At 38.6% G+C, this 23361-nt stretch overlaps 1 protein-coding gene across 3 annotated transcripts in view; it reads right to left on the bottom strand.

Moving 5' to 3' along the window:
• fam13b (family with sequence similarity 13 member B) overlaps nucleotides 1–23361 on the bottom strand; it is a 64141-nt gene that overhangs the window by 40328 nt on the left and 452 nt on the right. For all 3 annotated transcript variants that reach the window (XM_086222128.1, XM_086222129.1, XM_086222127.1), the window contains exons 2-5: nucleotides 8879–9031; nucleotides 6662–6871; nucleotides 2084–2296; nucleotides 646–823 (exon numbers count right to left, since the gene is read on the bottom strand). In XM_086222128.1, coding sequence (XP_086078254.1) covers nucleotides 646–823; nucleotides 2084–2296; nucleotides 6662–6827 — 557 coding nt within the window. In that variant the 5' untranslated portion in view covers nucleotides 6828–6871; nucleotides 8879–9031. The remainder of the gene's footprint in view (nucleotides 1–645; nucleotides 824–2083; nucleotides 2297–6661; nucleotides 6872–8878; nucleotides 9032–23361) is intronic.

The following is a 23361-nucleotide window of genomic DNA, read 5'->3' on the forward strand; positions in this document are numbered from 1 at the left end:
TACAGGAGTGCCGATGTGTAGTTTTGTGCCTGTGTACTATCAGTTGCCCTTGTAAACTCAAGCAGTCTAAACAGGTTTTGTCCACCTGTAACATGGTTAGACACTACGAATGCATGATGTCAGGTTTTTACTGATACAACAAAGTTAGTTTTTTTTGGTATGTTGACAATATCTATCCTGAAACAATATTTTATATTTACATTTTGTATGAACTGAAAAACACAGGTAAACATTGTGAATAATAAGATGCCGTTATTCTTTATTTCCAAAACATTTGGAAAAGCATATTAATCTTATATATTGACTGCACTATTACCCAGACTTGAGCAAAAGTAGGCCAATTCACATTGACCATCAACCAGATACAAACATATTCATTAAAAATTGACCAATTTACTCTGATAACAGCAGTGACGTACGTGTATTATTGTGCATCCCTCTTTCTTTTTTTTTTTTTTACCAGCAACTGCTGTATTTTCTTCAGAAGTGTATCAAAGTATGTGACAAATAAACAGGATCAAATAGATGGGGAAATAAACTGCACGAAACACTTGTTCAGTGGAAAAACAAACAAGAGCTTCCTTAAGCACACATCAGTGACTGAGATAAGCACAGTAATTAGACAGCCCTGAACAGGCATCTTACTGGAAGATGTCTGGTCCAAAGACGGCAGCTAACGTCCCGATATTCCAGCTCTCTTGCTGGAGTGATGCCACGCTGGCAAGAAAGCGGCACAGGAAACGCAGCAGGCCGTAGTTCAACAATGGAAGCTGCTGCAGCAGGTATTTCAAGTTTCTACACAGCTCCTCCTCGCTGCTGTATTCTGGGGATGTTACAGGACATAAAACAGGTTATGATCAGGCGCGCAGTCTTGATACAACACGTCTTAATCATTGGAATGACTCTTGGGAAACTGTTATTACATGGGTGTTGGTTTAGGATGATTAACTATCCATCACAATTAGTGCTCGCACACTTGAACATGTTTCTACAAAGCTCATTTTTAGTAATGAAGTGGGACCTCAAATAGAGTGAAATATTGATGGGTTACAAAGTCTTTCTTGGTCCTTCACAATTCTCTATAAAAATTGTGTCCAGAGAAATTATGCAGGCATAGGCGCGATCGTCATGTTCAACCGTCGGGAAGTTATCATGAGGTGATGCAGGACACGGTATTAAGCAGGAAAATACAGAGGAAAGATAATTCTTTTAAAGCCATTATAGAACGAGAAAAACATTAATGACACGCAGAGACGCTGAAAACTCTCGACTGCTGTCATCTGGAACAAGCACCATCGTGACATGGGGATTAGACTAGATTATCTGGAACAATAATGGACTCGAAAGATGACAAAGAGAATAGGGACAAATGGCGATAGAATATTTGTGGAAATAACTACAAATGTCCGTTAATACAGTATTACTGCATTAAAATGAGAATTAATCCAGCTCTTAACTTGTCAACTGGATTTGTTCTCACTTTTGAATCTGGTGCATAATGTGTTCATAGGGTTTTGTCATTTGAAACTGTTTGTGGGTATATCTGTGTTACATATGAGGGCTATTTTTATACCACATCAAGTCAAGCAGTAAACAAGGTAACATTTGTTTTACTCTTTCTCAAACTTCATGTGAAGAACTGAATATGCCTTAAAATCACAAGTGGAAAATGGATCGGGGGGGGGGGTAACAAAGCTAAGAGGCACCATGAAGGATAGAGGGTGAAGGAAAGAAATGTGTGCCACACAGGTAACCACCAATCAACCTTTGAATCTGACCATTCTGTGTTCACTGGTTACACAACTAAATTCTCTATGGCAGTCACAATATCAACACAAATATCAACACAATTTGAAGGAAAATCCTGAGATACTGCATATTGTGAATGTCTTTGCAAGATGGCCAAGCTCAACACTGGTTTACAGGAGGATGAGGAAAATTACCAAAAAGGCTAAATTTTCTGCAATGAGAAAAAAATATAACAGTGGAGAGAAATAGCTACTGACTACAGAATGGGTGAAAAGATAAAGTGAGTGGGTGAGCAGGAAAACTATAGAACAGCATCACAGGAGGCATCACAAACCTTGGTGTAGCTGTAGTATGTGTCCCTGAATCGCTGTTGGGATAACCGGCTCAGGGAGCTCCTGCAGGAAGAGTCGGAGCAAACTGACCGCTGATGCCAGATCTGCCTCCTTCTCTAGCTCCACCTCCTCACCACTGTCGTAGCGCTGGCGCAGCCAGTCCACGCGCTCTGCGTTGCCGTTCACCAGGAAGAGCCCCTCCAAGTCCAGATGTCCTGATCAAACGTACATAAATAATCAATAGCTGAACACTGGCAACATCAATCATACATTTATATTTTCTGTATTAGAAACAAAGCTAGACACACTCTTGTTGCAGTTGGGGAGCATTATTGTGCAGGCTTCTCTGCTGGACAGACACCAATGAATCAAACTGGTATTGTATTTTCATTTTTAACATTTTTTTTCACTCAATTGTGCAGCCTTTTGTTATTTGGACCAAACCAAATAATCACATCTGAGAAGACAAATTCTCCACAGCTCCAGTATGTTAATCAACCATCTGCATATTTGCTGAGGCTCCTGGATGTTGTATCTGCGACTTAGATTTACACTGGCCAAAAGTTTTGAAGATTCATTTGTTTTCTGCATTCCTAAGTTTATTCTGCAAGTGTGTATATATACACACACACACACACACACACACACACACACACACACACACACACACACACACACACACACACACACACACACACACACACACTCCTGTAGTTAGTCGTTTTCCAGGAAAAGGAATGGGGTTTGTTGGGTTCATAAAGCAAGAGCAAAACTGAGACATAAAATGTTGCCATTTTAAATTGATTATCTTGCTTTCATATGTGCTGCACTTGAAAATAAAAATAAATGAGCTGCACAGCCCAACACACAAGCATCTACGACCATGCATATGTGCTTTTGAGTATGTGGACTCTTACCTTAGGCCTATGAAATAAAGAGGCATGACCAGACTCCCTTTTCATCACTGAATTCTCGTGACTAAAAGAGCGATAGCATCAGCGAATTCCTGTCATTACTCCGGCCAGTTTTATAACAAAGTTTTTCAAAGTGTCAGATTTTTCTGTTGTTTATCTCATATGATGTCATGTTTGTGTTATGTAATGAACTGTCACATGAATCTGATCTGATGTGACTGTCTCGACAAAAGCCAAAGCTGCAACTGCTAATGCCTGCCTGGTACGTACATTAACCACTGGTTGATTCAATAAAAATTTTATGTGCAGAGTCAAATAATTCTATTACTCTAACTTTTTCAAATGGATAATTGTAAATCCTATTACCAGCCATAGCTTGAATCATAGGTAAAGGAGACCTGTTTAGTTTTCTGGAAAACAAACAAAAAATATACAGTATTTACTGGTAACAGTGCTACTCTTTATATCTTTGAATGTATCTTATTTCTCATAATGTGGGCTGAACTAATTTGAACTTTGCGTGAACTGTACGTCTCATCTCTCAGTTGTTGCATGTGACATGTTTGTTCGCATTCATGAAGTTAGAAAATTTGTTGGCAAGCAGTGCGTCCTGAAGTGTCATATTGTTTAGTGCTGTCACGTGTTGGTGCAGTTGCTAGTTCAGGAATGGATGAGCAACAAACCTTCAAGTTCTTTTTTCTTTCTAATCTCTTTGAAACTTCAAATGACCTTGTTTCCACATCTTTAGTAAACCCTGCTGCTGCTGATACCTCAGGCATCATACACAAATTAAATGAGAGATTAAGTCCTTTACACTGGCTGAATAACTTCTGGACTGGCAGCACCAACCTAATTAATGCACTAGAGGTCCAGGAGGATTAAAGACTTATTACATAACCTCATATGGTCAAGCAGCCCCCGGGTCACACGAATGGCCAACCTGCTTCACTGGGCAATTGAGGGGAAGCTTCATTCCAACAGCTGAGAAAAAAAGTCTTCACCGACTAGACAGGTTTTACAAGAAAATCTATTTTGTGAGTGCAAAATACAAAACTGGGAAGCCTTTTCTACTGCTTTACCTGAGAGGTGCACCATTGCACAATTTGCAGTACTGGATGAACTGATTGGTTGGTTCACGACTAGAATGAGTTTTAGGGCAAGTCAATTCCTTCTGCTATCAGACAAAGTAAATCAATTCTACAAGTGAACACTGTGTACATATTGTGCAATTATATCTAATAGAAGAACTAATTTCACACACACCAGTGATAATGGGATTTGGGGAAACAAGAAAATCCATCAATCCAGATTCCACACAACATGCTGAGGGCACCTCAATATATAGAAGATTGAGTCATTAGTTAGTTTAATCTGTTACTGCAATTTTTAACACTACAGAGCCTTTTTGATGGTATTCTGTGAATCCATCAAATGGAAACAACTGAAGATGAACTCTGTGAACAATTACTTTGAAAAACCAAAAATATTATGTGATGATGTGAAACCATCCATCCATTTTCCATACTGCTTATCTGTTAAGGGTCATGGGGGGGGGGGGGCATCCCAGCTGACATTGGGTGAGAGGCGGGGTTCACCGCAAATATGCAGATGGTTGATTAACCGCCGCCCCTTGATGTGAAACCAATTCTGCTATCAGACAAGAGTTAAAATGTTCAAGGGGGTTTATGGAAAAGGCCCAGGTCCTGCACGTCAGTCTGCTCCTCTCTCCTCGGTTAAGCTGCATTGAACCAGACTCTTATGTAATGAATGAGGAAGTGGGCAATGGAACTGTCTGCTAGCACCATCAGAGTTCATCTTATCACAAAAACTAGATCTCCTCTAACTACATATTTTTGCTTCATTAAATTGTGTGAGCAGTCTCAGCAGGTTGTCAGCCACAGGCTGTGTTTGGAGGAGTGTTACAAAATGCAATCAGATTGAACTGAGAACTCAAATCTCTACATCAAAGTGACGAACGAGTCCAAGAAAGTGGGATTCCAAATATAAATGTCTAGAGTTCAGTGCAGTTGGTGGATTTATACGAACTCTTGAGAGATGTCATTTCTGAATTTAAAGCCTCTGTTTTGGTACTAAGTCCTAGACTACTCTACTGAAAATACATTATGAAACAGTATAACAATAAACGGCACTTTTATTGGAGTGAAGTGGAGTGAACAGTTTCTTTCTTCAAATATTTATAAGTGTTTGAAGTGGAAACTAGTAGTAGAGTTCAAAAGCTATCAAAGCAAACACAGATGACAAATAAGCTATAATATTCAAAAGTGCTAATATTAGCAGGCTAGAAAGTATGGTTTCCTGGTATTTTGCATGCTGAAATTAACCGCTATGTTATCTATTTTCACCAGGTTAAAAAAGAAGATGGAAGATTTTTGTGAAAACAGGTGCTTCATCTATGCATTTTGTGAACAAATAAGCCACCTGAGCCTGGTGGTGTTTCATTCAGCATATGGTGGAGAGAAGTCCTCTATCAGTTGTTGCTGTGTGTATAAACTGCCAGGCTGCAACTACAAAACACATAATGACTGTGTTGCATTCTATGTTTAATAGGGCTGGGCAACAGAAAAAATAAAAATGAACAAGTATTTGTAACATTGCAATTAATAGTGAAAAGGAAGCAGGTGGTGAAATGAGTTATCATCACTTGGTGAAAATATGACCAGATTCTCTTAAACGTAGCAGAAAGCAGCATAGAATACAAATGTCTTTGATGGCAAGGAGCTGCAGTCCGATGTCAGCCTTGGTTTTTGTCAGCCATGACTGACACCTGGCCACACTTCCAGCCCTGCTGTGTGTGACAGCTACCTCGCTGACATGCTGCAGATACATGCATGTGCTGCTCTCACAGACAGCGTTGCTAATGCAGTGGTGTTGACAGTCATTGTTTTATGCTGAGTTTTCCGCTGACAGCATCAAGATATGACATTTCTACTCTTTTTTTGTTAGAAATTGCAGCCCTAAAAGTGGAGTGTTGCAACCAGAGAATAGTCTCTTGGGTTTGTTTACTATCTCACAAGAGAGAGGAAGCAAGGAAGGCAGAACAATGGGAAAATACTGACCTTCACTTGACGTTTTTAAAACGGAGACTATATACGTCCAACAGATATCAAAGCTGTAGTGTTGGTGGTTAAAGTCAATATGGCCAAAGATCATGTTTATGGTCGTTTCTCGTGTTATTGAGAATAGATTGTTGTGCATTGTATTGTGGCAATGCAAAATTAAGGTTGCAAGCTGCTGCTGTTCACTTGACAATTTTGAACTTGAAATAGCTTTTATACCCAACTGTAAAAATCAAGATTACTTGTTAAGACTGGGAAATTTCTCCTTCAAAAAAAGGCCTTGCAGTGCATTGCAGTATTTCTTGTTTCTGGTTGGTTTTAAAGGGAAGATGATTGTATAAATAGAAAGAATATAATACTTTTATGAGATATTTTACTGCAGTTTATTGAGGAATGTTATGTTAACTTTAATCAATAAAATAGCGGTTTGATTAATCCAATATTTGAAAGATTTACAAAGATTACAAAGAATTAAATTAACATATTATGTATTAGATTGACGTGAAAAAACTACTCATCAGCTGCGACCCTGGACACCCACTAGAAGGTGAATGCAGGTCTACTTTTATGTGCTGCGTGTCTCACTTACCATGTTCCTCAATGTAGTCAACGATGTGTTTCACCAGAGCAGGAACCTCATGGCCACTGATAGTGTGGGTGCGTGTCACCTCCTCCAAAGGGACCCCAAAAACCCGTGTGGTGCCAGCTGAGCCCCCACCCTCGTTGCCTGGCAACGGAGACACGCTCTTCCTCATGGCCTCCACCTCCTCCTCACCACAAACCCGCCAAGACCTCACGTCTGCAGAAATAAAATAAAGAGAAAAGATAAGATGGAGGGACTTAAGATTGTCTGACATTAAATGACACAGCAGCGAGTGAGATACAGGTGTGAGGGAAACACAAGTGAATGGTGTTTGCCTAATTACAGCTTGTAGCTCAGTTTCTAACACATGACCTCCAAGAGACCGAAGTGAAAGTTCAGCCAGAAAGCAGGTCAGGCAGAAATTGGTTCGGAGTAATCATTACAAGTAAAAAAAACAAAAACTTGCTCACATACTGCTAGTTAGTAATATTCTAGTTCACTTTATCATGAACCACTTTCAAACTCGAGCAAAAAAAAAATATTCTCGTTGCTTTCTTGTGGATGTAATAAGCAGTTATTGTAAGTTTAAATCGCTGCATTGAATCCAATGGAATTCTCATCACAAACAAAATGAGGGCACCACCCACAAACAAATAGGAGTGACTCGTTTACATGCAGTATTATACAACAGCCTGGCAGTTTGTCTTCCCTTCATGAGGATTACAATGCTCAGCTTCCTTAAGTCTGTTTCAGAGAGATATGTTGACTCATTTTAAATAATACTTTTGGTGTCTGCAATTTTTATCGGAACTTGATTGCACTGAGAAGTGTTCCAAATATTCTGTCTGTCCCACTTATATGAATTTGGGTTGTCATGCCATTGAAATCACCTCGAAAAGCTGCTAAATTAGCATATCAGGCTTTCTTCCTGTAACAATAAGTCTTAGTTGCTTAAAACATCTTGTGTATTTGCATCCTACGTGAAATCCCCAGCTGACAATGCAATGGAAATCAATGCAAAGCCAAGAAGAGTTGGCGAGAGTATTTTCTGTTCAAAGTATGACTTTCATGATGTTGAGTTATGTGAATGAAAACAGTAGAACATTCAGTACAAATATTCTACTGGAAGAGGAACATGCCAAATGTTCACCAGCAAAATTAATGTTGATTTTGTTAGTTGTTTTTTTCTTTTGTTCAGATCAAGTCGACTTCTCTGATGACACTGGAATTTTAAAGAGGTAGGTATCGTCGACTGGATCACAAAATACGAATAACACCAACCACCAGTCATGACACAAGTACAAACCAACTAATCACAAGTTAGTTCTCTTAGTAAGCTTCAAGAGAGAACTGTGACATTTCAAAAAGTTCCAGGTGCAGCTATTGCTCTAAAACCGGCACATACCTCTTCACTCATTCTCTCTTTGGAAGCATCATCATTCCTCCCCTGTCACAAGCATACAAAGCAGTCGCCAGTCAGACAAGATACTTTTGTAAAGCCTTTCTTGTACTGGTCAACTGCTTGCTCCTCTGCTTAACTGACAACCACTTTTAAACCAGTTTGTTGTTGTATTTATTGTCGGCCTGTTGTGCGTGATATTTCTACCATTTAGACAGGCCAGTGGAGCAGGGAGCCTCTCTCTAGGTACTACCTGATTATGTTAAATCCCTTTAAAGTTGGTGGCTAACTATCGAGTGCCAAAGATCATTAACTGGCAGATTCTGAGCAGATTTTAGCCAAAGTTTTAAAAGCTCTGAAGTAAGACTCCAGGATTATCTGCAGCGATTTTGTTTGTTCTAAGGAACTATGTGCTTTCAAACACAAAGTGAGGAATGTGCGTCTTTAGTCTGGAAGCTGCATAATGCTGTTATTGCAAAGGAAAGAGACTTTTCTTTTCTTCTTGTAATGGGGCTGATGCGGTGCAATTCACTGTTTGTTATTTTCTTTTCATTTTGGTCAATGAAAGAAAACACACAAATCCTGATTAGTTAAGTCATGAAAAGTGAATATCGGAGCGTAAAAGTATTCATCTGCATGACTCAGCCCAGCACTTCTGGCAGATGACTTAACACACAAGTGTGTGCATGATATTTCACTGCAGTAAAACAGTTCATGTTTATGTGTTAACCCAAGGTGTGAGAGTGTGTGTGCAGGTGTCAGATATAATCATCCTTTGATACAGAAATCTGTGGCTGAGTGTGTGTGAGAGAGTTTGTACTCACCGTGTAGCAGTGAAAGTGTATCCTATCCTCTCCTCTCCCGACCAGTGAACCACTGAACCATCTATGGCTGCTTCAGGTTGTGGCAGAAGATGAGCCGGTAGTTCCTCATTGACAGACCGCTAATCCCTCTTGCAGGATTCCCTTCTAGCTACACTAGAAGAGGAGAGAAAGAAGGAAAAGGAACATATAAAGAGTGTTAGGTTATAAAACAGAAACCAGGAAAAGATTTTGTTTCTAGCCACAGAATTAGCAGAAATGCTTCTGATTATTATCAAATCAGATGACAGATTTCTTTTTATATTGAACAGTAAAACAAACCCTGAAGAACAAAATGGCAAGAAAAATGCATGTCAGAGGGATTTCAGATTTCTCAAAATCAATCATCCGAGATGGCTGCATGCCAAAGGAATGGAAAATTGTAGATATATTCTATAGATGAAGCACACAATCTTGTGTCTTGAGTTTTACTATCTAGTGTGTGTACCTAAATCAACATGGGTGTAACATTAAATCGGCAAGATGAAAGGGTGAATGTGTGTTTTTGGTGTGTATGTTCAAGTGTGCATGAAGATAGACGCTATCCTTTGAGCCCATCCCTGCTGTTAGAAACTTAGATGGTCTGTATAAGAATTTAGCCAGGTGGTAAAATATTAACAACACAGTTCTATTTTTAAGAGTGTTATGGAGCCAGAGAGGCAATAAAAAATATAAGAGATGGAGCTGGAGAAAATGAGAGGGGGTGAGGAAGAAGGGGGAGGTCATTTGTCTGAAAAAAGGATTTACAAATCTAGAATATTAAAGTAGTTTGAGCTTTTGAACTTGTTTGCATCACTTACTGTTTAGATCACAAAAGATATGTACATCAAAATCAATTTGATCAAGATTTAAGAAATATTTCAAGAAATGTTAACCATCTTAAACAGAGAAATTGTGTAGTGAGCTGAAAACCTGATCAGGTCTGGATGGGCTTTGTGCTGTGAGAACAACTCCCTCTGCGCTATTCCATCACTCCTCTGTCTTCCTTCTTTATTCTTTTACCCTCGTCTCACATCTTTTCTTTCATTCATCCTTACATCGCAGGTTACATAAGCCATCTGACCTATTTAGGCAGTCTGCATCACCTCTACGTCAAAAAGAGCAGTGGAGAAGACACAAGTAGAAATATGATTACCGTGGAAGGAGATATTGAGAAGAACATCAGTTCCTTGACTTCCTCTATCTGTCTTTTGTAATCTGCTGCTGGTGTCTCAGAAAAACCAAGTTAAAGCTTTCAAATGATAAATGGTTTGCTTCCTTCTATTTTCTAGGTTTCTTTCTAACCTCTCAGAAACACCCATCTCTGCAACAAAGAGAAAGATCACCACTTTACTGCATCCTAGCATTTCTACAAGCTCCTCAAACTTTGTTTCATCAGCCAACATCAGGCAACTACAACAGCTAAAAGGACCAAGGCAACGAACATGAGGAAATAAAATCATTTTCCATGTTTTGAACTCGGATACAGGAAAAGGGCAATTTCAGCTAATTTAGCTACGAAGAAAAAAAAATCATTGAACTTTCATTCGCCTCAACTTGAAATGCAATAAAATCCAATGTGAAATTTTAAATTCTATACTGGAATAAAAATGAAATGAAATGGAATCCAAAATTGTCAGTATAATCTTTGTCAAATAACTGGTACCTCATTTGAAGATTTGCTTTAGTGAGAGTAAAAGAACCCGTAACCCTTTTTCTTTCCTCCTTTAAGTTGTTAAATGGGGATATTAAGGCTATTAAGAAGTCTATTCTTGTTTATGAATATTGCTGAGTCCTACAGGCTTTCTTCAGTGCTCGCTTTCCAAAACCAACTGAACTGGCATTACTAGTGTCTAAGCCTCTTTAAAAGCTAGAGAAAATCCCACTAATGGAGCTGAAATTGCAGAACTGGGCCAGGATCCTTGTAACTGAAAACAAAAAAGGAGCCATGGCTCCTAGAATTTTATATTACACACAGGCAGAATTTAATTATTGTGATGATCTTAGCAGGTAGGGTTTTTTTTTTTTAAATTGAACGGGAATAAAGAGAAAAGGTAATTCCATTTCGCCAGTCTTGAATCCAACTTTGAGAGAACTAAGGTCATAATGTTCAGTTTGATGCAAAAAACAAACAAACTAGTTGACCAGAATTACTAACAACAGTGATTGATTACTCATAGTACCATGCCAGAGCGAACCACAAACCAAGTCAGTCACCAGCGGTCTACAGGAAACACAGGATAGAGGGAGCACACCTACAAACCTACATTTTATAATACTGTGACCCATCTAAATCACCTGTACCTTTCCTACTACTGTAAAACTTCTTCCACTGATGTAACCGTTTGACAAACATTTACTCAATGTATACACCTCGGAATTAACGAGGAAGGGTCCAGTTACGGCCAGCTTCAGCACATTTCAGCTTTACCAGACAGAAGAGGACAATGACGGGCAGGCAAGAGGGATTAAAGGAACTCAATGTTCTCAAACCACATCCCTGTCTACCATGAAAACTGACCCGAAAAGGCCTCTGTAGTGAGGACTTAGAAGGTAATGGAACAGTCTAGAAGGGCACTGTCAGTCTTTCTATCCGTCAGCCTTTGTGTCTTAATCCCAGATATCGTTCATAAAAAACCCCTGTTCAACAATGACAGACAATGAAAGGAAACAGAGAAAGTGTGTTTGTGTGTGTGTGTGTGTGTGTGTGGGGGGGGTACTAAAAAGAAAATGAGAAAGAGAGTAAGGGGGTAAGGGGGAAGTAAAGTGAAACATACAGAGAACATACGCCATAGCTCCTAGCCCTGCTCAGACCTGGTAGTACTGTAATATGTCCTGGGTGATTCGTGGGTGATCCATTCACGAGGAGAAAGATCCGAGTACAAGACACACTGGGATCGGATCATTCATAACACATCTGGAAGTGTCGGTTGTCAAAATTAACAGGTTCTGTCTTTGCAAACAGAAATAACGAAGGTGTCTATTTGGGACCTGAGATTTGATCAAAAGTGGTCACTCAGGAGTAAACGCGCAAACTCGAAAGCTTTCCCGGTGGGATCCAGTTACTCAGGATGTATGGTAGAACCAGGTCTGAACAGGTCCAAAGTTGCCAGGGTGTTGACACAGTGGGAACATAAAAGCGAAATGAATGCAACACAATATTCTTTTATCTCTTTATTTTTGTGTTTTTATATCCACTGGGTGCCAAAATTCCAGCCTAAAATAAAGTTCAGTATATTGCTCCACCCTCTTAGAGACTGAAGAATAAGTTTATATTTTAATGTGAACTTCAGATTTAAGGGAGAGTGTTTTAGGAAACGGAACAATGTATGGTGTCGACAATTTCAATTCTTTCTCAGTCATTTTTCCTTTATTTATACTGAGATTTCAATCACAGCACAAAGAGTCTTTGGAACGGGGGGGCAGGGAGGCAGCACTGAATGGAAACGTCCTTCAAAGGAAAGGTCACAGGTTCAAAACCGGCCATAGCCGTTTGTCCTTGTGAAGTGTGCTAGCAACAACACTAGATACAGTGCAGAGAACACCTGAAAGAGGTATGATAAATATTTCAGAATTATATTAATCACATATGATAAAAAAATAGTTCAAGAATTAATCATAATTCCCAAATTCATCCCTGATCATACCCATACCTACACCCACTTCCTTCAAAACAAAGTGCATTACCGAAAAGATGATTAAATATTCATGAGGTTATACATAAATCACTAATTTTCCACTAACTTCATGTCATGAAGTCCACAAAATAGCCCTCCATTAAAAAATGCGATCAAAGCAGTTGAACTCTGCTTAGCCTATCATCAGAGGCCCAACTGTCACGGTCAACCAGCATCAGAGAAGTAAGAAGTGACAGAGAGAAAGGTCAGACAGTAGGAATCCTCTTCAGAAGTCAAAATCAATCAAAGCTGAGGGCTCCCGGTGGGGATACAGACTTTAAAAAGGATCAAACTTAATTGCATTTCTAACAGTTACATAAGAACAACAAAGAGGGAAAAAAGCAGACATTCGGTCTGTTGAGTCCAAATGAGGCTGTTTACTTGAAACGTCACAATAAAAGAGGAAAGAAACATCCCTGAGCAAACATAGACAGAGACAAAATCTCCATAAAACAATCAGGGAGAGAACGACTACCTGGTATTTCTGCAGATGTCCACTGAGAGGAGTTCAGCACACATTTTCCCTATAAACCTGACACAACACACAACTTCACGGTACTGATCTAAACAAGCACGGAATGAAAAACAGGAGAGATGCAGACAGATAACAATCCATCCCATCAATCACACATCATGTGACTGAGACACTTCTGCATTGTCATAGCTGGAATCCAATGACAAGTTGCACAATCACAACTGCTCACACCACAGTTCCCGTCGGGGCTTTTCAGGATGGACAGATGGAGCCTGGGTGGTGAGCACCTGTCTTTCTGGCCTCAGACAGAATGAGTACCCTTTTTGCAAGACATGGTTTCCCTTTCTTTTTTCGATCTTTTTTCAGATTCTAAATTTGGCCCATTGTATCCATCACAATTGAGAACAGCATGCCTCTGCGGACTAATCCAGTTGCAGTTGACGTCCATGTTTGTCCAGCTTTACAATCCAGACATCAAAGGAATTCAATAAAACATCAGCTGATCATGATGTCAAATTGAACCTGACTTTGGACCTATGGTGAAGTAACATTACAAAAACATTAAATCACACTTTTGAGTGAAATGTTCTGAAAGTTGGCATGTGACTTCTAGAGTCATAGCACCGTGACAGGGACCGTAGAACATCTAAATCTGATCAGTTTATCCCTTAAGAGAACTCCAAGAGAACTTTTGTGCCAAGTTTGAAGGATTTCCTTGAAGGCATATCTCAGATATTGCATTAAAAACACTAGAAGGCGCTATGTGCAGTTACATTGACTTAGGCTTTTACCAGTTAACCACCAAAGTCTAATGACTTCATGCTAGAGCCTAAGTGACCATCAGACTCTGTGGAGATTACTGCTCTGTCAGGGGTCACAATTGTTTTGGCTCACTGGGTGACACATCCAACAAATATTGTCCTAAAAGACTGTGTGAGACAAATACATTACAGCACTGTGATGGAATGTTGCACTGCCCTCCTGTCCGTGTTTGACTTTAAACCTGCGAGCTGACTCATACATAAAAGTAATAATCCTGTCATCTCAAGAATGATTTAAAACTAAATTTAGAACAGTTGTAACAGCCCTGCAGGATGTTGAACTACTCTGCAACAAGATGTATTACAGGAAGTCTGTCGCCAGCCTGAGAAATACGGAGCTACTGTCTTACGTTGATTTGATTGGCTAGTGCACTGTTAGCAGCACATTTACAGTTGTATCAGTTTACCGTTGACAGAAACAATGACGGATGTGTGATGGAGCACCAACAAATACCATGATCATACCATCAGTTGAAAACCTCCTTGAGCATTTTGCAGACTACCATTACACCAATATTCTCCTGTCTGACTTATGACAGTTAGCCAGAGGTGAGAACTAATGGCCTTCCTGACTCCATGATAAGTAACAGTGTGTACATAGGATTCATTGTTTATAGTATATTGTGTCATTTTGTGTATCTGTGTAAATGTACCATTATTATATATTGTGTCATTTTGTGTATCTGTGTAAATGTACCATTATTATATATTGTGTCATTTTGTGTATCTGTGTAAATGCACCATTATTGTATCTCAGTGTATTGACTGTAACGTGCCAGGGGACTGCAGATGAGAAGGAGCTTAAGCCAAATCTGGTCCAATGTATGAAGTGGCAACAGTTTTGTTTTTATTGTACATGGTCCCTTTCAAACAAATAAAAATAGATTTTGAACACCACTGGGTTGACTTTGTGTCATCACTTCTCCCTTACCAGACAATCAAAGCGAGTCATTGTAGAGTTTATAATTAGAGTTTATTAGTCAATTAGAGGATTTATTATATTCCAAAGCTCTTTTGCATAAATGAAGAATAATTGTGCCTTCAGCACTGTGGTAGCCACTTGTCTTTCTCAACTATGAGAAACACAGATCACTTAATCTTCCAGCAATGCTTCACTTTACCTACTTGTTCAGTCACTGAAAGTCCTGGTTTTTATAAAAACACATTGTTTAACCTCCTGTTGAAGCCTTATTTTTAATCAAAAAATGTATACACACACACACACACATATATATATGTGTATATATGTATATATATGTATATATATATGTGTGTGTATATATATATATACACACTGTATATAAATATATATACACACTGCATATAAATATATATATACACTGCATATAAATATATATATATATATACACTGCATATAAATATATATATATACACACTGCATATATATATATATATATATACACTGCATATAAATATATATATACACTGTATATATATAGATACACTGTATTTATATATATATATATATATATATATAGATACACTGTATATATATAGATACATATATATACAGTGTATATATATACACATATATATACAGTGTATATATATATACATATATATACAGTGTATATATATACATATATACAGTGTATATATATACAGTGTATATATATACAGTGTATATATATACATATATACAGTGTATATATACAGTGTATATATATACATATATATACAGTGTATATATATACAGTGTATATATATACAGTGTATATACATATATATACAGTGTATATATACATATATATACAGTGTATATATACACATCTATATATATACATCTATATATACAGTGTATATATATATATATATCTATATAAATATATATACATATATATATACAGTGTATATATATATATATTAAAAAATATATATATATACATATGGAAATAAAAACACATCTACCCACAACCTGCTTCATGAAAATTTTTTGACCCTTGCAAGATTTCAGCAGCATATTCACAAGTTTGACATCATTTACTGGGTTTCAGGGAGACCACAGGTAATACAACATGTGCCACAAGTAAATCATACGAAACCTTCCATTCTCTATCTTGTTCTAGAGAATCAAGTTTTACTTTCAGCTGAGACACTATGGTTTTGTATCCTATAGGCAGATATCTGCAGGTGAAATCAGAATAGGAGGCAGAGACACAGATAAAGGAAGAATGAAGGAGATCTTTGAAAAGTATCAGGAGAATTTCAGAAAGAGAAAGGCAGAGGAAGATTGCAAGAGAAAAGGCAGCAGGGAAAAAAGGCGTCTTTGCCCTTGAATCACTGGCATCCGCTCACTGTCCTAGCCTAGTTTAGCTGCTCCTCCCAGGCTAGCCCTGTCAGTGATAAATTAATAAGCACATGTCTTAGGGGGATGTGGGCTTTTTCATATTTTGTTATCCTTCTCTTTCACAGAAACTCTTATCATCATTTTATAAAATGAAGCGAGCACTGAACAAAAACAAAAGACATTTTTCATACCATACAATATAAAACCAACAAAAACAGAATGTAAAAGAATAAAATAACTGCAGCCTTTACAAAATGAATGGAAAGAGCTTCCAAGTCCGACAAGTTCAGCCAAAGCAGACACACCTTAAACATGTGGTTCTTGCCAACAGAGGGCAACAAACAAGTCTGACTGTGTGGAAGCCACCGATTATAAACCTCTTTCTCATTTCATTCAATACCTTAGTTAATCTTCTCATTCATTCATAGTAGGTCTTCTTCAGTGCAGCAGGATGTTCACTTTGGCAAATATGGTGGTTATTTTGTAAATGACATGTCACTCCCACATCTGTAGCAACTTGTGCACAAACATTTTGCAAAAGTGTCACACAGATTTTGATGCTTTGCTTGTTTTGTCACGACCACACAATGCTGACATTATGTTGCCACACTGTGCAAATTTATACAGCAAAACACTGTCATCCATCAAGTATTGATACTACCAAAAGGTGATTGTGTACCGCCTTTAATGTCAGGAGGTCAATAACTTTGTTTATCAGTGCACCACATTGGATACTGGTGTATATGTGGCACCGACACTTTGACCTCTCTGTAGCTTATTTAGCATATTATTTTGTTGAAAAGCAGGCAGCCTACATCGACGTGAACTATTCTTTTTTTGTTGGTTCTACGTGAATGTATCTTGTTTTAACATTTAAATACCCATGATTACAATTTGTAGACTTTGTCACTCATCTCAAATCTTAATCCACAATAAGTGCCTTGGTCCTGATGGGCGAAATTACACATACATTTTTGCTCTCCTGTACAGCCACAGTCTTATGCAGCTAACACTGAATTGCCCCGCTACACTGGCAGGAATAAGTGCCCTGCTAAACACAAGTGGTGAAACAGGAGTGTTTCTCTCAACTGGTAACCTGCCAGGCAGAACTCTATATCATAATAACCCAAGTTATAACAAAGTGCTCTAAAATTTCATGTCACTGTCTCAGCTGTGGCAGATTGAGGGGTTAATATGCCGTTCAAGAGCTCTTTAGAGGAGACAGTTAAAACGAGAGACTTCTGTGGCTGACCTGAGACACTGTGACATCGCAAATAGTTACAGTGGAAACACAAATGCTGCTCTGTTGGCAACTGTGGGAGAAGAGACGAGGCAAATAAGCAGCATTTTGTTTGGGGCATTTTCTAAGAAGTTCTCTTGCTTCTTGTGTGGGTTCATCTGTTTATTGACTCTTTCTAAATTCCAGAAAAATGCAGCATTTGTTCACAACCGCTGATATACATACAACCTCCCACCAAAATCATGCCAATTAGAAGCTCAGCTTCTGGTGCTATTTGCCACTGAAAAATATAAGTCATTGCAAGTGCAAGGTATAAATAGCAAAACTAAACCAAGTTAAAAGTTTAACTGTAACAGAGAGAATATAATAAATCTTTTTTCTTCCTATTGTACAATTTTTAAAAATATTTATTTGCAAAACAGTACAAAAATTCACAACAATATGAACACAGCATGGTTTGAATGTTATTCAAACCTCTGCAGAACCTGCTAGAGTCTCTTTGCCCGGCCAACCCCACTTGAGACATTGAGCATAATTGATTTAGTATCGATCTATATCACCTCTCTCTCTCTGTCTGTCTCTCTCTCACTCTCTCATACTGATGGAAATTTCCAGACTGCTGCACATAAAAACACCAACAAGTATGCCTCTGCCTTTGCGACACTAAAAAGATCTACGCTTCTAATGTTGTTATAGTTCTGAGTATGCCTGAGGAGTATTCCAGAAAGCAGGTTTAGTGAAAACTCTGTTTGTTAAACCTGAGATCCAGTAAACTCTGGGTTTTAAGTTCCTTAAAGAGAAATCAATTAAACTCTGGCCTAGTTACTGACTAGGTGGTTGCAAGTTCTTCAAAAAAATGTGTCTTCTTCCTTTTCCAGAGCCAGACACACAATCATTTCCTCATTTAGTCCATGTCAAATCTCACACTTATGTAGGACAAGTTCTTTAACAATTGACAGCTGTGTTCGATTACCCAGAATTAACATTATAGATATTAACAGTGACATAAAATCAGCCAGATTATCCTCCAGTGTGCAACTGGCCTGAAGAAATACAGGTCTGGTGAATCATAGATTAATGGAAAACCCTGAATAAACTTTATTGTGCACTCGTCTGTTTGAACTACCTCTCTTAGATCAGCTGCATTACCACACTTTCTAGAGAGCAAAGTAAGCATGAATACAATAAATCATTGAAGAGATCCCTGGCCTGTGGCTAAATACCATTTTTGCTTCAATTAACACGAAGCAAATAACTTTCTCAGCACAAGTCTTGTCATTTTCATCTGTATGTACGGTACGTCTGTGTAAACAATAGATGAACGCAAGATGTTAAGCTGACAAGTGAGCAGAGGAGAGCATAAAAACAGTCAAGATGCAAAACGGCTTGTGCTGTGATTAGGGATGGGATTCCATAACCGGTACTGAGTCAGAGCCGGTTCCAACTAACCAATTCCATTGGAATTGTACACTTCCAACATCATCAATTCTTCTTAACGATTCTCTCATTTCCCTGCATTCCATTTTCTGATTTTCCAGAAATTTTGTGTCAGGGTACACTCTGCGACAAATCAGACTAGACGAGGCAGCAGCATCACGTCCGCATACACCATCTTTAGTAGAATCATGAAGAGGAGGAAGGGGTCTAAAATCTGGCTCCATTTCACAAAACGTGACCAAAATGCTGCCATATCTAATCAGTGCTATGCTGTGATATCGTGCAAAGGTGGGAATACCAGTAACATGCAGAAGCATTTGTCCACTAGGCATGGTGTTAAATTACAAGAATGGCTTGTGTTTGACCGCCTACGGACGGGTGCTAATGTTGCTGGCCAAACAAGCTCCTCCGTTGACGACCGTAACGTTCACATGAAATATCCTGCATTAGCATGCTAGAGAAAAAATTAAAGTGTTACTTTTGGTGCAGAAAACTGTGTAGAAATCCTTTTTTGCCACTCAATGAACTACTCAGGAATCGATAAGAGAATTAATAAGTAATTGGATTGATAGGCAGAATCGCCGATGGCATCAATATTGATAAAAACTTATCAATTCCCTCCCCTTGGTGTGGAACAGGAAGTAACCGATTCAAGCTTCCTTATCGACATTTCTTCACTTTTATGTTTTGAAAGAAAAATAACACTATACAACTTACAATGGTAAATCATGATCTACCATCCTGTAAAAAAAAATGGTGCCACATGTCTGCGTCTATCTTCTTTAGCGCGATGGTTTTTCTGAGCCTCTGAATTGTCAATGCAGCAACATAAAGGCTCAATGAAGATTATATCCTCTCATTCTATAGCTCATAAAACTTGAGGACATGTCTCTAAATTCCCACTGATAAAAAAGGGCACACCTACACCATAAGGAAGTATATTTACAGAACTAGGGGCCAAGTTAACAGTGTACTCTTTGTGCTTCAAGGTGAATATTCTGGTGATAACAGCACCGCAAACTATTTCCTTAATTAATGCAGTTTCAGAGAGCATAATTCTCCTGCTTTTATTAGGTTTATGTTAATAAACCACCTTCTTACTAGGCAAAAGGACGCAGCACAAACACAGAACCGGGTCCTGGTCTATCTGGCTATCAAAAGCCAGTCAAGCTACTGAAGTGTATCACATTTATGGTTGCTGAGTTGAAACATTCAGCATCAGAGGGAGAAGCATTTATGTAAAAACTACACACACACACGCATACACTTTCTCACAGGCCATCCACACCATGCCTTCAGTACAGTTTGGCCTGACACACACCAGAAGATATACTGAAGCATCTCATTGAATATCAATGTCTTTTCCTTTGTAATCTGCCTCACTCTATTCCTAATTTCAATATGTGAATATCATTTTTGTTTTTGGCTTTCTATCTGGCACTGCAAAAGAGCAAATTAGTTATAAATGTAAAATCACAGTGATGCTTCAACCAATTAACCTGAGGTTAGGATACAATTATCACACAGGTGTGAACCAGAACAGACTGGGACTAAATCTGTTACATTTAAAAGTGAGTCTGGTTTAAAAGTGATATGGACCACATTCAGTTTAGCTTGGCACTGGTCCACATAGTCTAACACAACCACTCACTGGCCTGGCAACAGCTATCCCACACTGTAGGCAGCTGGACAGTTATGAGACTGCTATGACTGCTGGGTTTGTGCGTGTGTGTGTTTTCTTTCCATATAAAAATGAAGGGTCGTCTTACGTAAACAGCCTTATCTCACACTGCAGGAGGTTAGAGAGTTGGGACATTATTGGTATGTGCATACGTGAGATCCTGCACATAAAGGACGACAGGTTCAACTCAGGTACACTTAATGGCCGTGAAATCTAACTATGGCATTGCCTCATGTGTCTCTGACCTGGCATGTAAATAGCATTGTTTTCAATATACAATATATACCACCAGATTAGTAGACATATGCAAATAGATAAACAGTTTTACTTCAGGGTTGCTGGATTAGATGCTGATTCGTAGTACCTCTCATTTAATAGTTATAAATGTAATTCAAATGCCCACAAACAACTCAAAAGTCACAAACAAACTAGGAATGCGGTAGTGCTGGAATCTTGTGTTGTTATTACGCCTCACTGTTCTGGATAAAAAGAGCACCGACAGAATGAGGCTAGTGTAACGTTGGCAGAGGCGGTAGCCACAGAACAGCAAAATCGTGAACAGACACACCAACCAGCACAGGGTTACACTAGACGCCAGTGCTGTGACACTTTCTCACCCGGCCTCTGATTCAAGAACACTGGCATTCCATCTAAAATGACAAACTGGGACAGCATAACAGCAGCTGTCTTTGTTTCAGGGTAAACAAGTAAAGTGAGATCATGATGAGTCTTCTGAATGGCAGTAGTGTGGAATATCTGTATAAAATACATTAGTTAAAGTGTTAATGACATTCAAACAAAACTGCAATGGCAACTGACTCCAAAAATGTTACTGTAAAAAATTTTACAGCATCAGCACCACTGATATGATGACCTTTACTCTCAGCTGTAAACCGACATATATGCCTCTTCTTACACAATAATTCCACTGTTCTGCAAACTGATTCAACTTTCCTGACCTATAGGAAAGAATTACCCCATATTTAGCAACAACAACAACAAAAAATCCATGTTATTTTTGTTGTTGAGGTACTGAAATTAATAAGATAAAGGAGCAAAAAGAACACGATGACTGGAAGTACTTTTACCTTTGAATCTTATTAATACATTAACTGGTTATATTTCTGTAACGGGTAAAGCAAGGCAATTCCACTTGTTCAGAAGACTTGCGGTGGCACTGTGCACAATCAACAGGTGCAAACCGCACACTAATTACATAAGTGGGCCACTGCCCCTGAGTGTATTCATAGAGTTTGTGAGAACACATCCTGTCTGAGAGGGGTGAACATTAGCATGCTAACTCAGACGTGAAGCCATCAAATAAGTGGAAAGCTCTACACATACTGAATGCGTGTCAAAACATCAGTATGCAGGGTGGCATCCTTGTTGTACAGCACATTTCATCCCCCAGGCAAATCAAAGTGCTTTACAAAGAAACAAATGAGGAGGCAACTGCAGCAATCAGGAAAAAAATAACACCAGGAAAAGAATATTCAATAAAATTGAATTGAAAGGGATATAAATGTTTTGTGGGAATACACCACATGTGTGTATCCACAGACTTTAACACAATACGCGAAGAGCTCAAGAAGGCTGAACAAGGCAAGTACGATGTCTAAACAGCTCTCAATTTAAAAATTGTATTTTGGCAAACAGTGAGCCTTTAGTAAATATGGCACATTTCTGCAAATCAAAATTTACAGCACTTATATAATTTGGATTGAATTTTGATTAACTGTGCAGCCCTAATGCTTTCAAAGAGTTGTTTCCATGCAACGGTCCAAAAATCCCCCTGACTATTGACGAATCAGGGAAGCAGAAAAACTCCTGGGCTGAAAAGCTGGAAGCTAACCGACTACAGGTTGGTTTTTCTTAGGTAGCAATTAACAAAATAGCTATCAATTATTGTCCGACAGTGGTAACTATGCATTGCTGCTATATGATACTGCAATATTGGCTTAAAATACTGACATGAATACACTTGTAAAATCACATTTCAGGGACTGAAAATGTATTTGTTTACGGGAGTAAGCAATGTTTGTGTGCACAGCAAAATGTAGAGCTTTGTTGCATTACACGAGGACTCGTACTTACGCCTCATGCCATATGGAGACAAATCCTTACTAATTCAGGGCAATGGCCGGATGCGATTATGCAATATGCAAAAGGTCTGTCGGAGAGCCCAGAAATGAAAATAAGCTTATCATATCCTAAAAAAAACAAAACTTAAAAAAAAACTGAATTCCTGAATCAATTAGTGTTCATACAGCATCTGTTAAACAGGAACAGACAGGCTGACTGATGATTTAATGGCAAGCCCTGTGCTACAACGCACCAGAACATTCCAGTACATGCAGATTAAAATAAGGAGCGAGCAAAAGCATCCGCGCTCTTGATGAACATTTCCAGCAGCGAGCGGGATGAAAACGAAACTACTGCCTGTACCTCTACCACTCAGATGAACCAGACGACCGAGGCGGAGGTGTGCTCAACAACCGTGAAAACCAAGTGATTCTGAATTACCCGTTTCATCTCACGTTGTTAAGGCAGCAAATACAGACAAGCAAGCTTTTGGGGCTTATAACTATAATACAGACGAATCCAAAATAATGAATGATGGAAGTCTGTACATGTAGCATTAAAAAAATCTCAATATATATTTCTCTTTAAAAAAAATATTTAAATATAAGTGTTCTGCATCAGTTTTAGCCTGTTGTATGAGCGAAGGAGCCACAGATGAGATGGAACTAACCTTTCTCGGTTGCTAGCCGTTAGCCTTTAGCTCGCAAGAAGCACAAATGAGACCACTGGCGGCTCAACGCCCACTTT

Source organism: Aulostomus chinensis, chromosome 13, assembly GCF_037954235.1.
Source record: "Aulostomus chinensis isolate RoL2024-O1b breed Wild chromosome 13, RoL_Achi_v1.0, whole genome shotgun sequence".
NCBI classification, from domain to species: Eukaryota; Metazoa; Chordata; class Actinopteri; order Syngnathiformes; family Aulostomidae; genus Aulostomus; species Aulostomus chinensis.